This window comes from Oreochromis aureus, linkage group 6, assembly GCF_013358895.1.
Source record: "Oreochromis aureus strain Israel breed Guangdong linkage group 6, ZZ_aureus, whole genome shotgun sequence".
Taxonomy (NCBI): domain Eukaryota; kingdom Metazoa; phylum Chordata; class Actinopteri; order Cichliformes; family Cichlidae; genus Oreochromis; species Oreochromis aureus.
The window spans coordinates 35,472,373-35,488,887 of record NC_052947.1 but is presented as its reverse complement, the minus strand read 5'-3'; the positions used below and the strand labels follow the sequence as shown (position 1 = coordinate 35,488,887).

The window sequence follows — 16,515 nt, the reverse complement described above, 5'->3', positions numbered from 1 at the left end:
CTCGCTCATCTCTCCTCACCCCTGTCCCTCCCGAGGTCTGCTTCCATCACCTATCCCTAGGGGATAACTGCCTCCGCTGCCCAGCCCCATCTGTCCCTCCACTAGGCCAGCCTCACCCTGCCTCTCCCTCCGCTCTTTGGCTGCAGCCTCTTTATGTGATGTCACTGAGCAGAAGGATGGCCTTTTCGGTGAGTGCATGTGTATGTGTAAATGGGTGTATGGTGTCTGTGTGAGTCAGTGAGCGGGAGGTGTGTGTGAGTATTTGACACACACACAGAGGGAAAGAGAGAGAGAAAGAAGACAGACAGAAAGAAGAAAAGAAAGGCACAAGTGTCAAGTTTCCCTTTTCAGTTCAGGAGCTCAACTCCTTGTTTTTAATCTAGAAAAGAGGGTGAAAAGAGCACGAAAAGGGAGAAGGTAGCTGGGAATTTGAGCTGGTGACAGATGTTTTTTGTTCCTTTCTCTCTTTACAGTGTTATAGATGAGTGCACAAAGCATTATATGAAGATATGAAAAGTTAACTGTAAAATAATGTGATTTAAATGATTTAAAATGATAAAATTATATATATATATATATATATATATATATATATATATATATATATATATATATATATATATATATATGAAAGAGACAGAGAGAGAAACTACCTGTCTCTAGTTTTTCCACTGATGACACCATTTACTGCTCAAATCTCAAAGTTTACTCTCTTCCTGTGACGTCTCACCACATCCTGGTTTTGTCTGCACAAGATGCTGAGATGTCTACAGTTTAACGGTTTTCCTGTCACTTTTCAGTTCACACTCGTATTCACACGATTTCGCTCATAGGACACTGTGGACTAAAAGGGTGCACACATAAACGCATACTGATAAATAATTAGATGCTATCATGGTAGGCTACTGTCCAATTTGTGGGAAGCCTGTCTACTTTGGTAAGTCTGACCTCTTTAAATTTTATACTCGATACAATTGTCTTCCTCTTTCTGTCTGGCACTTGCTTTACACGCTCTTTATCTGTCTGTCTATCATCTCTGTGGCAGATCGGTTTGGCATTGTTATAAAACTTGAAATCTGGAATAAAGCACAAATAATGAACAGGTGAAACTAGGTATAATAACATTAATAACGGGCATTTGTAGGAGTTAACATAAGATTGAGGTCCACCTTGTATTTTGTTTTCTTTCTGCAAAGTCTTATTATCTACATTAGACAAAGTGCAATGATATCAATATGTTCCTTAAATGCAAAATTGTTATCTATTTTCTTTTTAGAGGACAAAAAAAGGCATTTCACTCTTTCTTTTTAAGGCTTTTGGCTTTAATTGAACCACACATGCACACAAATGCACACACTCGTATCCATGATAACAACAGGATGTGGGTCTAGCCAAATGAGCATGCACTGCTCTTTGGGTTTCCTTCCTACCTCCTCTCTCTTTTAAACAAGTCCTTTTCCACATTCAGGCCTAGCCATTAGATCCACAAAAGGACTCAAACCACCAGTTAGATTCCTGTTTGGTTGTTATTTTTGCTGTTAGTTTTTCTCGCCTGTTCATGCACTGGCTAAGTTCAAATTCTCTGATGTGACCTGCCCTACTTTTAGTTCAACATCACAGTCTCTGGCCTACTTGCACTGATGAGGCTAATAGTCTGTAACTTCTGAACCAGGCACATGAAATCCAGACATTGTGTTATCAGAAATTGTATGAGATGCAAAATCCTTTTGACTTTTTAATTAAATATTAATAAAAATATCCGATCCTGCATCTCATTAAGCTAGTCCATCTCTTCCTTTTGTTGCAGGTGAGAAGAAGAGGTCCTTAGGGAGAGACTACCATCCTCTGTGTCTGAAGTGTCAGAAGTGTAACAGACAGCTCACCCCTGGACAACATGCTGAGGTATATAAGGACAACAACTGAGTCAATTAAGTATTCAAGGAAAGTAATATGAATGCAGTTTACTGAATGAGTAGGATGATGCTATAAATATGTGCTACTCATTGTGTTTCAGTATGATGAGAAGCCATACTGTACACACTGCTATCTGAAGATGTTTGGACCGAGAGGTATACTGCCATCTCAATAGGAAAACACAAACACGCACACTGACCAACCACATGCTATTTCTGAATGCCTTTTCTCTGTGTAAATCTTTCTTAACAGGTAACAGGTAACTGAAGTCGGTGTGGCACAGTATATCCCCTCAACAGAAGCCAGGATGAGGCAAAATGAACAAATGCTGACATTTAAAAGATCCGGTTTATATAAGGCAAAAAGATAAAGGAGTGAATAAATAATAATGAAGGACCGGAATATACTGTAAACCTTATAGGACAGAGTGAGCTCTCTTTGTTCCCTTTTGACAAAATAAAATATTTATAAATGTGGTAGAGCTAGGCAATGCTATGTATATGTGACTGTTCACTTTTGTAATGTAAATTAATTTGGATGTAGAAAAGTGTGAGTCAATGCAAATAAATACATTTTCTGAATGTTGCAGCATCAAATTCTGGTAGATGTCTAAGTTTTTAAGACTTTGCAATCAGGGGCTTACACTTTTAGATTTCTGGGCATGCGGCATGATTGTGTTCCCTCACAAACTAATAAAAACTCTAATCACCAACAATACAGATGCATGTAAAAAATTAGTTGGGCTAGAGGGTTCTCCCTCTCTCCCTCATCAAGCCGCCAGGGGAAAGGAGCAGGAATGGATAAGAGTGGTTGCTGTTGGCAGGGTAAACTACATCTTCTGCCAGCAGAATCTAGTGGAATGGGTGATACAGTGAGGCAAACATGGGCCTCTCTCTGTCAAACACACACACACACACACACACACACACACACACACACACACACACACACACACACACACACACACACACACACACACACACACACGTGCACGTGCAAGCAGTGTGTCTGCAGTGTGCCTTGTCTGCTGCAGGAGCTTGTCACCCAGTGGTGGGTGAAGTGCACAGTTTCGATGCACACGCTCTCGCTCTCTCTCTCTCTCTCTCGCTCTCTTTCTTTCAAACACACACCCGCACGCATATGAAAAAAAACCCAAAGATGTGCTTGATGTGTTTTCCTGTTGAGTGTCATGTGTCACTCCAGTGACATTTCACGTGTTTGCTCTTGAAGGTGAGATGGATATTGAAATAAAGGGTGAAGGGGCTGAAAAAGAAATAGTATCGAGAGAGCAGATGGACAAAGGGAGAGAGGGTTTATTATGACATCTAGCAAAGAGTAAGCAGAGATATACCTGTCTAGCCTTCAGTGTGCCTTTAAAACTGTCCATCTCCTTCTCCTTTTTCCAGATCCATATTCTATCCCAAGCACACCAAGCCTCTCTCACCTTCCATGTCTCCTTCACCCTCTAACCCCCTACCTTGATAGATCACATGACTGCTGTGTTACCAGCTGGCTGACTGTTCATTTGCAAGTGTTTCAGCTACACTCCCTTATTAGAGAGACGGGTGGTGGTGGAAGGGCAGAATTATAGGTGGAAGGGGGGCTGAGGGATGAGTGGGTGCTGTGCAGACCACTGGGTGATTGAGGGGCACTGACAGAACTGAAAGAAAAGAGAGGGAGCTTGAATTTATAGGCGAGACAGGAAGAGAGAGGGGAAAGTAAAACAGAGGGATGGAGAATTACCATATTAAGCCTTGCTAAGTTAATGCAGAGGTTATTCAATTTGCATTAATTCACCTTGGGTCGAAACTGGAAAATTGAGCTAAATAAAAAATGTCATTATCTTACCATGAGGTGGCAGCGGGTAAGGCCCATGTGTGGATCCAATATTAACTTCAGAGGCATTCTAAACCAGTAACTATGCTTGCCACACTTCAAACAATGGCACTTTATGAGGAACTTAAAAATAGTATTTAAGTATTTTACAGCAAATTTTAAAAAATGTATAAAGACTAGACAATTTTTGCTTGTGAGGCGATGCTTTGCAAACATTTTCATTTATGTAATATTGTTGACATCTAGTGGCCGTGAATAAAACTGCTGGGCTGCGTCGAGTCAGTTGAAAAGCCTGTACAGTAACCACTGGCTCGAAGTATTTTTGTATTAATAGCTTAGAAAATGCATTTTAATAAAACAAAAGAAATACTAACGTAGCCCTATCGTGTGCCAATAATTCTAACTCAGTTCATGAATTTGAAATTCTTCAAGCACCGGAGACAAAGACAGAAAAGACAAAACTATGAATATATTTGTTCTGCAAATAAATAAATAAATAAATAAATGCAAGGTCAGAAGCGGATATCTTGATAGCAGGCCTACTTAACATAGCTAATATCTAATAAATAGAGTAGGAAGGTATGTGTTTATAGACTGCATTAGATTCTTGTTCCTGTTTCTGACAACTACGTTAGTCACAAGGTAATAACAGAAGTAATGATGTAAAGCTCTTGGGTGTACTTGTCAAACGGAAATTTGAAACACGGGGGCTCGCTCACGTCTTTGAATTTCTTCGGCTTTTCCAAGCTGTACTTGAAGGCAACTCATAGCCAACAGCGTCGTTTTGTGTGGAGCATGCGCATCGAGCTAACTAGGAAGCAGAGAAGACTGTCTCCACGGATTATGTGGACATACCGTAGAGCGAAAGCAGTAGCTGATTGATTTGGATACATGCCGTCTTCTTACAATGAAAAGCTGACAGCTCGAAACGAAGTTGAGTTAATACGATATATATTTAACTGTATGTATTAGAGCCTGAGCCAGAATGATGTCAGAATGCGACCTGACAGAGACAGAGACCGGCGAGCCAGTGCTGGACACGGGGGAAACAGCTGTGCCAGTGCTGGAGTCTAACTTTCACTCCATAGACCCTCCAAAGGTGTTATTTGACAGGAACCGGATAGGTCTGACAACTGGGGCGAACCCCGGTGGCGCCATACGTATTTCGGACTCTTGTGAAAGCGTGTTAACCGAGCTAGAGACAGAGGGCTCCGGAGAAGAGGCGCTGCTGTTACCGTGCTTAGCAGGAAGCTCGTCGTCTCCGAGAGGTGTAAAAGAAAAGCGGAGCAGGCGGTACAGGCACAGCTCGTCTTCGGATAAAGATGCATTAGCCTCCCCGGGTAAGTGTTTCAAATCACGGCCTTTGAAATGGTTGTATATGAAACTAATAAATAGACAGCTACACTCGGACACTCATAGGGGGTATGTCTTTTCTGACATGTTGTATTTGATGCATATGGCTCTGGGAAAATTCTGCCTACTCAGGCTGATTACGGTTGTGATAACAGGTAATGCAACGTGGTCAAATAGATATGTTATGTAAGCTCTCTGAAGTGAGCATTTCACGCTGGCTTTTTGATGTTTGGGTCTATCTTAAGGTCTGTTGAGGCTGTTGGAGAACCAACACTTTGGTTATTATTAGAATTTAAAAAAAAGCACAAACTTGGTGTCACATTACATAAAAAAGGTACCCGGTTTCTCCACAGCACTTTGCAGATCCTTGGTGTACTGAAGGCTCGGTGTGCACTCTGTATCGTGTCTGTATTTTCTGCTCAATTTGTCATCACCCATATTTAAGTCTATCTGACAATCAAGACAGAATTAAAGCTACAAATATGATGACAAAAAAGTTTTAACCCCCCCCCGAAACAAACAGTTTTTAATTCTTCCAGGATAATAAATAAGACTGCCTCTTCCATTGAACTCTTGCCACCTGGTTGACATCATTGCCTCCTTCATCCAAATTATCTTTGTTCCTCAAGCTAGGAAGTTTTTGAACATTCCGGTATGTTGTAAGATGTTTGTTGTGATAAAATGAATTGAGGCTATGCTATGAACTACATTTCCCAGCAGGAACAACTAAAGTTTCTGTCAGATTTGTTTTGAATGATGAGAGGGGGAGGGGATGCAGGGAAAGACCAAGAAAAAGGTGACCTAGTCGCCATGGAAGCGGCACAATCTGACTTAAATGCTCACTGGATTTAACAACACTCCCCCTCATACCGCCCACCTTTTGTTTTTTTTCTTTTTTTTTTCCCCTGCAAAACAAATTTTGAGCATTTGTATTCATTTCTGTTATTCAGCCTCTCCCAACAGAGATCTATTGTTCAGATCCATGTTCTATTATGGCCACAAATCTAGGCCACAGGTAGAGAGTCTGAGCCTTAAATGGCAAGTGGAACAATAGACTTCTCCTCTAAAATTACAAAAGTGTTTTACAGATTATTATTAGAATACTGACTAAGAGCTGTTACTCTTGCACTTTGTGTAATTTAAAATGCAAATGCAAATTAATTGTAAATTGTGGCTGTTAAATTCTGCTTTATGTAGTAAATAATAGCACCTGTGCTTTTCTTTTTAAATAAAGTAATTGGTAAAAATTTGCATCCGTCCATAGATGCATTCTGTTTTTCATCACTTATGCCATCTTCTGCTGCCTTCTTTGTCACCAATCCACAGAGCCTAGAAACGGCACGCAGGGTTTATTTATAGTTACAGTCTTTATGTAAAGTTCATTTTCGTAAACTTGAGTAAGTTGAAGCATTTTATCATGTATCATGTCAAAACACGAGGGAAACAGTTTTAGCGTTTAAGACAAATTGTATTGATTTTATGCGCTTGCTGTAACCTAAATATATAGTTATAGAACACTTTTCCCAGTCCAGCGTTGTGGCATGTCACACACTTTGTGCTCTGCAGGTCTGTTGGAGGTCTCTGAAGTTATAAGTGAGGTACACTCCTGCTGTGTGTGCCCCATTAGCTGACCAGGACATCTGAGAGGCTGATATTAAATATGCATAATGCCCCTGTGCTAGCAGACACACTTTGTAGTCCAGTACAGTGTTTGAAGATGATGAAGAGGGAAATTGAGAGAAAGGAAGTACTATATGCGCATATACTATTACTTTGGCTTTCTACAGGTTGAAGCTAATGGGATGTGTACGACATACAAGGCCCATTACTGCCTTCTGCAGCAATACACCACAGTGATATTATCACAGACTATAAGCACCAGGGTTGTGCACAGGAAGCGTAGATCTGTCATCATACAAGATTATAGATTGAGCACCCTTTGACCTGTTGTTGGGAATTAAATGAAGATAAAATATTGCATCACACAGAACTGGATTACAAACTCCTTACAGTAAATCAGAGATTTACTGTTTTAGAGCACAATCTAGCACTATGTTAAAATTTTCATACTAAAGTCAAAATTGATCTATTTTTAAGTCATTACTTTTGGACAGCTTTTCCAGAGATCAGAGTTACCTTTATGGCCAGAAATCTTGTCCCAGTGTGGTCCACATCCACAAAAATGACTCAGAGTTTAGCCTTCAGAGATTGTGCACGTACAGCATGATCAGAAATTTATGGGAGTATTTACCCAATAAAATTGATTAATATTTGCAGCACAGTTTAAAAAATTATTTTTAAAGTATGATGTTTGCTTTGTAGGTACCAAATGGAGCATGAAACACAGGTGCAGCCTAGCTTAAACCTCTGTTTCAAATAATTCAGTTTTAGTTATATAGCACCAAATCACAACAATAGTTGTCTCAAGGTGTTTTATGTTGCAAGGTAAAGACTACAGTTAATGCAGAGAAAACCCCAAGAATCCGATGACCCTATATGAGCAAGCATTTGGCAGCAGCGGGGAGGAAAAACTCCCTTTTAACAGGAAGGACCCTCCAGCAGAACCAGGTTCAGGGAGAGGCAACTATCTGTCATGACAAGTTGGGGTTGATGGAAGGAAGACAGGACAAAAGATACACTGTGGAAGAGAGCCAGCAATTAATAATAAGCATTGATTAATGCAGAGTGGTTTATAAATGCATAGTGAAACTTTGCAGCTTTTACAGAGAAGTTACAGGAAAATGATCAGTCTGTCTAAATTCTTATTGAGTTATCATACAGCCACAACATAATAAATACTTACCTAATGTTGTCTAGCTCCCCACTGTACCACCAAAATACCTTTGACGCATCAAAGTAATGCATAATATGCTACCGGGACACTAACAGATAATTGGCTGCAGGGTGGGAGTACTGTGCTGTAATGAGGAGGTCTTGGTTAGTCACTTTACTTTCTGAACCTCCCTGTTAAGTTAAAGTGAGTTTGACTTTTAACAGATGATTCTGGGTACTTTTCATGTATTTGTTCAGGAGTAACTGGGCCACATGACTAGGTTTGACAGTTATCCACTGTTTTAAATAATCCAGATTAATTATGTAACGTTTGCTTATCGGTCTTTCTTTTCTTCCTCGTATTAATTAGCTTCTCTCGAGCCCTGCAGTTAAACTAGCTTTAAAGCTATCTTTGTTACTCCTTATCGGTCACCCTTGGCATGTTGACTGTCCTGTCCCTGTTTTTATTGCACCTACCACATGTCTGTGACTTTATCTTTCCTTGCATCCCACTGTGACTTTAGTGTGACTGATACAGAGCATATGTCTCTGTCAGCTGATCGTTCTGCCCTGTGCAAGGAGGAGAACTTAGAATCTGCCCCGTCATGTGTTTGGACCTTTATCAAAATAATAATTGGCACTATTCACCAGAGAGCAGCAATTTCAAGAGAATGACATTTGCTCTACAAGGCAGTAGAAAATGCCAGATAACAAGTGGTGGAATCACTGCTTAGGGCAATTTGTTCATAGTTTAATATGTAACAACAAAAAAAAAAAAAAAAAAAAAAAAATATATATATATATATATATATATATATATATATATATATATATATATATATATATATATATATATATATATATATATATATATATATATATATATATATATATATATATATATATATATATATATATATATATATATATATATATATATATATATATATATATATATATATATATATATATATATATATATATATATATATATATATATATATATATATATATATATATATATATATATAATATATATATATATATATATATATATATATATATATGGGCATGTGATTTGGAATTCCTCTTAAATGTGTGTTTCTTTGTGGGTGATTCCTGTGATAGACTTGGCCACCTGTTTTATCCCACCCTTTGCACAGTGTGTAATGGGAACACTTCCAGTTTCCCACTGCTTAGAACACAATAATCAAGAGGTAAGATTGAGGTAACGGACAGTCTACAGTAGTCTCTGTTAGGGGGATTACTATTAGTATTTTTTTTACCACTGATTTTTCAGCATGTATAATGTAAATAACTCATTCATGATCACTTCAAAAGTGTCTGATGGTACTAAACACCCAAACATAACACCAATTCAGAGAAACCTCTTGATGTTTACTTAATACTATATTTTGGAATGGGCATGTAATCGTAAATGCAATCTTATTGTTCAAGTTCTTAAGAAAATACATTTGTTTAATTATAGCAAGTTCTGGTTGTATACGATGTAAAAATAAATCAAAGTAATCATGAGTTATTCCCCTTCTAGGTACCAACAGTGGAGATTTCAACCATTTCCCTGAGGACCCCGAGTTTTACGATATTATCCAAAGGGCAGAGCAAGCCATTGAGAGTGGGGTCTTTCCAGAGAGGATTTCCCAGGGCTCAAGTGGGAGTTACTTTGTCAAAGACCCAAAAGGGGTAAGTTTGGTACAAATGACACCGATTCATAACAAGCGAAGGAAGGTTCATGGGCTAAACTTGGAGGAAGAATATAAATCAGTAGCTTAGCAACATTTCCAAACATTTATCGTTTCTTTTTTCAAAACATTAATCAGTTTAATCATAAATCGTAAATTAGGAAGATGGAATATGAAAATACACAGGATTATGATTTTTGTTTAATTATTCAAAAAGCAGTGGTTTAGCTGATAACAGCAGATCACTAGCATCTACAGGTAATTACTGGGAAGATGGTGAGCGCAAGATGTCAGCCGCATTCCTCACGCTTTACATTTGTTGCTTATAGTTATACACTATTAATCTTTGGCTTTTTAATTGTGTTTTTGGAAGGAACTTGAAGTAACAATAATATGCGTGGTAAAATTAGTTCTCACTCTTTCTGTTTTCTGGCATGGGCTGTATGTCAGATTGCAAATTTAGAAAAAAAGAAATGTATCACTCTGTTTTGTTTTTTTGGTTTGTTTGTTTGTTTTTTTTACAGAAAATCATTGGTGTTTTTAAACCAAAGTCAGAGGAACCTTATGGTCATCTGAATCCAAAATGGACCAAATACTTTCACAAGGTACTTTCTGTCACATGTATCACCTTTTTTTAAACATCTGAAAAGTTATTAAGATATATGTTGTCATTCATTTAACTTCAATGACTGCACACAGTGAGTAAGATAAAAAAAAAGTAGGGTAATATTAACACCTCCTCTCCAAAACTTTCCCCATGTCTGTCTCTGTTGTTAGCTTTGCTGTCCATGTTGTTTTGGCCGAGGGTGCTTGTTACCTAACCAGGGTTACCTGTCAGAGGCTGCTGCTTCACTGGTTGACACCAAACTCGGTCTTGGTGTGGTGCCAAAAACCAAGGTGTGTGGGGGGTTTTGTTTGTTTTTCTCTGTAGAGTTTTTGAATTAATAACATGTAATCTCCATAACCAAGTATAAGTAAACACTTGAATGAATCTGAATTTGATTAGGGTCTCTGTACTCTTCTTTCTGTTCAGCAGTGGTCACAATTTCAAAGTAAACCAGTGTTATCTAAATTTTATCAGGTGGTGTATTTGGCCAGTGAGACATTCCACTACAACGCCATAGACAGAGCAAAGTCCAGGGGGAAGAAGTATGCCCTAGAGAAAGTCCCCAAAGTGGGGCGACGCTTCCACAGAGTGGGCCTCCCACCCAAGGTACCAAACACTTTTAAACCGTCACAGTCTAACGTCTCCATTTGTTTACTATAAGCAATTCATGAGGGACTTGGAATCTTGACCTTTCTCTTGTTCATTCCTGTGTCGTGTCCTCCTCTTGCTTCCTTGCTTTCTCTTTGTATTTGTGCAAAAACACTTAGCAGCCACATGCAGAAAAAACCTATACTGATACTGGTTGAAACAAATTCTAATCTTCTTGTTTCAACATTAGTTTAGAGGTTCTTTGTCAAAATTGTTCTATTCATATGTACGCTGACTGCTTCTCTATAAAATACAAGAGTTGTTGCATCAGTGAGTGGAGGGCTGAGAATAGCCACTGATGGTAGAGAACGGTAAAAGAAATCATGCTACACTATTTTTGTGTTGAAGAAGAATGTGTTTAGATAAAAGGCCAGCAGAACCATAAATGTTGTTCTGCTTTAAGCCGTGTTCTTTTTCAGGAGATGTAAATACTTACTGGATATATTTATCTCTTGTATCGTGAACTGTAATCGTATATCAGTTTTGTCTTTTAATCAAAAACATGTATAACAGGGTATTGTATTCCTCATTGTTTATCACGTGAGACAGCCTTGTGGGTGATCTAAAGATATGTGGATGTTAAGATGATGTGAAAACATAGTTGAAGTGTCTTCGAGGAAGTAAATATGAGGAAACTGACTGCATATTTTCAACTGTCAGGCACAGCTGACATTTCAGCCTTTCGACATTACAGCTTCACATGTAATATCACTGAACACCACATAATTTCCGTTTAAACTGCTATCAGATGCCAGTGGCGGTGGGGCTCAGTGATGAATAAGGTGACATACCTTATTACTGTTCTCAGAACACTGAACATTGCTATACAGCGTTTTGTTTTAATGGGTATGTTAGTTGCATTCATGCCATATGCGCCTCTGTGTGTTTCCAGGTGGGCTCATTTCAGCTGTTTGTGGAGGGTTATCGTGAAGCCGACTACTGGCTCCGACGCTTTGAGGCAGAACCACTGCCAGAGAATATCAGGAAGCAGCTGCAGTCGCAGTTTGAGCGGCTGGTGGTGCTAGACTATGTTATCAGAAACACAGGTAGGCGTGTATGTGTTAACATTTCAGTACATGGTTTAGATTGAAGTGATCAGTCACTGTAGTCTCATTACAGTGTTGGCAGCTTTATGTCGATTTACTTATACACTGGTTATGATAAAAATTCCTTTCATCTTTGTATTTATTTTAAGTTAGTTTATGTTTGCGCACAACAGCTGTTTGCTATCTTTGACATCGTTCTGTCTTCCCTCTCATTTCTGCATATCAAAACTTGTTTCTGTTTGTTTTCCTTGTCAGATCGAGGGAATGACAACTGGTTGATCAAGTATGAGACACCAGGAGAGGGAGAAGAACAAAAGGTGAGGTAATTTAGCACATGACAGAGGTGTGTTCACACTGTTCACCAAGCACGCATTCACCTCGCTTAACTCTGTTGAAACACATGAACACTGATATATTTTAAAACCAGAACACACCTTGTATTGTTTTTGGTTCTGTGTATGTGCAAACTACACTCACAAATGCATAGATAAACACATGTGTGGAACAAACTTGATGTATGTCTTGGTTACCTATCATCAATCATTATTTTCGATGTGCCAATAAATGACAAAAGTTGTCAGTAACTAGCCTGGTCATCAGTCATTAATAATTTACTCACTTAATGAATTCGAGGTCTTTAATCTTCTTTTCCCTCATGCTGCAGGATGCAGAATGGACAGAAAACATTCAGGACTCCTGCATCAAGATTGCAGCAATTGACAACGGCCTGGCCTTCCCCTTTAAACACCCGGATGAATGGAGAGCCTGTATGTTTATCACTTATTTCACTTTTGCTCACCATCTCTGTCAGTGACAGTAATGAGAGGGCCTCTTTACGTGTGCGATTTGTGTGATGCTTAAAAAGACTCATTGCACTTGTAGGAAAGGGTATTGTCAACATCACCTTCTGAAAAACACAAAGTGAAAAGGCACTTTTATTTTAGTGTTGAGTCTCTTTCTGTGCCACAGTAATTGATGGTTGACCCGGCTCTTTGTTCACACGGGCTTAAGGAGATCTCTCTTGCAAAATGTGTCACAGCTAAAAGTCTTACTCTCATTACAAATCAGAACCAGTCACTGCGACTGCATGCAGTTTAGACTTATGCTGTGTCCTGAGTGATGCACGAATGCATTTATGTTACACCACAAGTTTCATCATACCTAAAGACAAAACACTGAGATACCATGAAATTACTGGAGGAGACTGCATGTCTGAAAGGGCATTTATTTGCATACTTGCTGAGACATATACTACTTTCAGACCTGCAGTCCAGATTAGACAATGCAATTAGCTTATCTTAGCACCAAGGTTGTAAATAGGAGGAAATTACTAGCTTGGCTTTTTCCAAATGTAGAACTGATGTAAGAGCTTGTAAAATTGTACTAATCTGTGAACATGATAAAGTGTTGCAATTAGTAAGTTGTAGATGTGCTGATATGATTTTTACCTTTGGACACAGCCACCAACAGTTCCTTTAATTTTCTGATAATCTCATTGCTATTGAATAATTTCAGTCCTTTTCTTCTTATGGTAGAATCTTGTGATCTGTGTTCTGGCAAGAATTAAAGAATTGTTTACAATAAAAAAATAAACTGTGGAGAAAAATTAGGCCACTAAACAATCCTACATGTGGTCTTACTATCAAATACAATGATAGTTATAGGTTCAATGACAGTGAAAGGCTATACAGATGGAAACATTTGTGTTGTCCTCCTAACAGATCCATTCCACTGGGCGTGGCTTCCTCAGGCCAAGGTACCCTTCTCCCAGGAGACCAGAGACCTTGTGCTGTCACGCCTCTCTGACATGAACTTTGTTCAGGACCTCTGTGAGGACCTCTATGAGATGTTCAAGGTATGAGATGTTCTCATGAGCTTTCCTTTTTAATCTGTTTCTAGATTTTTAAACAGGGTTGAATTTTTAATTGCAGGATATCAGCTAATATCAGTCGTTTTCTGTTTTCAGACAGATAAAGGCTTTGACAAAACCATGTTTGAGAGACAGATGTCTGTCATGAGAGGACAGGTGAGCTTTTGTAATTTTTTTTTAATGAGTACTTTAATGTTCCTCTAGTCATTTTTTTTCTTTTTACTTTGTACTGTTCTGTCCTCCATTTTATTTTTTCCTGCCTGTTCCTTTTATATCCTACCTCGTTCTCCTTTCTCCTCTCATGGCCTACTTTCTGTCACTTTGTGTGCTCTGTAACGTCATCACCACACATTTTACCCTAATTTTGCATCTGCAGCCACTGTCCTGTCTCACCTTTCAGTCTTTCTATTCTTCTCTCAGCAAGCAGTTTAATAATAAAAACATGTTACATTAGTGAACAATACTGTGCAGGATTTGAGCCATTCTCAATTCTTCATATTTTTGTTCTCCTTCCCTATTGGAATTCTTTAATATGGTTTAAAGTGCTTAAAGTCATGTCCTTAAGAAAAAGGAATAACTCCAACAAAGGCAAAACACAGGACCCAAGGACCTGAGAAATACATCTGACCCTTCAGTTGATCCATCTACTGTTGTAAAGGTGCCCTTCTTAAAGAAGGGAAAGAGGGTGAAAAGGCTGAGTTATGCCAAGTTACACAAGAACTTGACTTTTGTACAACAACCTGTTGTAAACAACAGGTCTTGTGAATTTTGAATCTGTCAAGTTATTGTCAGTGTCATTGGAGTGTAATGGAGGACATCAGTAGAGAGGTACAACAGTGAATGTGTGCAGCATCTGTTAAATGTGGTAGAGGCTCTGTCATAGTTTGGTGCTGAATTTCAGTCAGTGGTGTGGGGGATCTTGTCAAAATTGATGGAATTATAAACGCAGAAAAGTACTGCCAGATTTTGATCCACCGTGCAGTACCATCTGGAAAGCGTCTTGATAGGCAGTGGCTTATTTGCAGCATGACATTGATCTCAAACACACTGCCACTGCAGTGAAAGCACACCTGGGTAGAAAACGCATAATAGAATGCTACCAGTTATGGATTGGTATCCTCAGAGCCTGGACCTCAACATTATTGAAGCGGTGTGAGACAGAGGCAGGGAACAAATGGATCAAAATCAGGTAACATCCAGATTAGAGCTTCAATGTTAAGAAGCCTGGAGAATTATTCCTGAAAACTACTAAAGAACAAAGATGGTCGTACTAAATTTTCAAGCTTGTCAGAATTTCACCAATTCTGTGTTTGCTCCATATGGTATTTCCACACGTTTGCACGTTTCATAGATCACTGCACTTATTTCCCATTTTCCAAAATATAACAAAATGAGGGATGGCTCAAGACTTTGCCCTGTAGTGCAGTTGTTTTGTAATTTATTTATTTTTTTTAACTTTTAGTTAATTATTTAACTTTTGTCAGATATTAAAATGACCGGGCTGTGGAGAAAGTAGCTAATAATAACTGCAGTTTTTATGTATTACTGTCCTTTATCAAAGCCATGTTACATGCATAACATGTAAGCACAGACGGTTTCATGTTTCCAATAAGTTGTTTGCATATTCTCTACAAACTTCGAGTTGCTTTCGCTCAACTGTAATGCACCCTGTCTTTTCCCAGGTGTTGAACCTGACCCAGGCGTTGAAGGACGGGAAGAGCCCCCTCCAACTGGTGCAGATGCCTCGGGTGGTAGTGGAGCGCAGCCGTTCAGGTGGCCAAGGTCGTGTGGTCACTTTGGGGAATGCGTTTACACAAACCTTCCACTGCAAGCGGCCATTCTTTTCCTCCTGGTAGTCGGAGAAGGATGACGAGGGGAGCAGAGGAGAAGCGTCTGCTTTTTATCCACACATCGCTCCTGAAGCAAAGAAGGACAAAGTGAGAGAGAAGCTTACACTGGAAACTGTTCATATTTGTCCTCGGCAGGAAGGAAATGAAGAGGGATACGGTGATGATGAAAAATAAGATGAGAAATATTTTGTGAGGAAATTGACTTGAGGCCAATTCCTCATTTGAGGAGAGTGCAGGGAACCGTGGGAGCTGGAGAGATTAGCATACCACCGTCTCCTAGAGAGACCTTGGGGCTGTTTGTGGTTACTATGGCGACTTGATTAGATAATCTGCTTTTTCACAGAGGTGGGCTTTGTTTATTGTTAGGAAACTGAAAGGTTTTTTTTTTTTTTTTTTTTTTAAAACCACCCAAGCTACCTACTGAAGGTCTCTCGATAATGTAGTGCGTTGATGGCCAAAGAGCAAGCACCTAAATACCACAAACCAACAGCACAGTGGTCCTGGTAGTGTTTGGGAATCTTAAAGGAGTTTCTCTTGGTCGACATTGTTCCTCATCTGGGATAAAGTCCAAAATATTTGCTTTGCCTTATAGGATTACTTAGTGAAATATAGATGTGCACTTACACTACTGGAAGTGTTTGACCAGTTCTCCCCACCTGGGGCAAAACACACTTTACCCAGCTTCAAAACCACGTGTTAAACAAAGACAGTGTCTTCAATTCTCAGTGCTGCCAAAATCTTTGTTGAAGGAATATTGAAGAGCTTCAAGAGAAGAAAATTGTTGAAACTTGAATTTGGAGGAAGTGGAGGACTGCGAATACACTTTGCTTGAATGTAATCTGTTTACCGTTTATACACAGAATTTTGCTCCTAAACATTTCAGTACAAGAGAATTCTGTAAGAAATAGACTTCTCA

The 16,515-nt window shown here is 39.0% G+C and overlaps 2 protein-coding genes across 2 annotated transcripts; both read left to right on the top strand.

Annotated features, from left to right (window-relative positions):
• The first annotated feature begins 747 nt into the window (after positions 1-747).
• zgc:195282 (uncharacterized protein LOC100192223 homolog) lies at positions 748-2,510 on the top strand. The gene is made up of 4 exons (XM_031750404.2): positions 748-937; positions 1,808-1,902; positions 2,015-2,069; positions 2,167-2,510. The coding sequence occupies exons 1-4, from the start codon at positions 895-897 to the stop codon at positions 2,175-2,177; spliced, it is 204 nt and encodes a 67-aa protein (XP_031606264.1). The 5' UTR covers positions 748-894; the 3' UTR covers positions 2,178-2,510.
• A 2,024-nt stretch (positions 2,511-4,534) lies between these two features.
• On the top strand, positions 4,535-15,999 carry pi4k2b (phosphatidylinositol 4-kinase type 2 beta). The gene is made up of 11 exons (XM_031750395.2): positions 4,535-5,090; positions 9,428-9,579; positions 10,103-10,183; positions 10,356-10,475; positions 10,660-10,791; positions 11,726-11,879; positions 12,135-12,196; positions 12,544-12,646; positions 13,601-13,734; positions 13,846-13,905; positions 15,432-15,999. Exons 1-11 carry the CDS (start codon positions 4,736-4,738, stop codon positions 15,603-15,605), a joined length of 1,527 nt encoding a protein of 508 aa, XP_031606255.1. The 5' UTR covers positions 4,535-4,735; the 3' UTR covers positions 15,606-15,999.
• The last annotated feature ends 516 nt before the right edge of the window (positions 16,000-16,515 follow it).

Excerpts from the sequence above, each read along its gene's own strand:
- zgc:195282 (XM_031750404.2), top strand. The coding sequence starts at position 895 with ATGGTAGGCTACTGTCCAATTTGTGGGAAGCCTGTCTACTTTG. Across the intron at positions 938-1,807 it reads TGGGAAGCCTGTCTACTTTG|GTGAGAAGAAGAGGTCCTTA; the intron begins GTAAGTCTGACC and ends CTTTTGTTGCAG. Across the intron at positions 1,903-2,014 it reads CCCCTGGACAACATGCTGAG|TATGATGAGAAGCCATACTG; the intron begins GTATATAAGGAC and ends ATTGTGTTTCAG.
- pi4k2b (XM_031750395.2), top strand. The coding sequence starts at position 4,736 with ATGATGTCAGAATGCGACCTGACAGAGACAGAGACCGGCGAGCCAGTG. Across the intron at positions 12,197-12,543 it reads GAGAGGGAGAAGAACAAAAG|GATGCAGAATGGACAGAAAA; the intron begins GTGAGGTAATTT and ends CTCATGCTGCAG. Across the intron at positions 12,647-13,600 it reads CCCGGATGAATGGAGAGCCT|ATCCATTCCACTGGGCGTGG; the intron begins GTATGTTTATCA and ends TCCTCCTAACAG.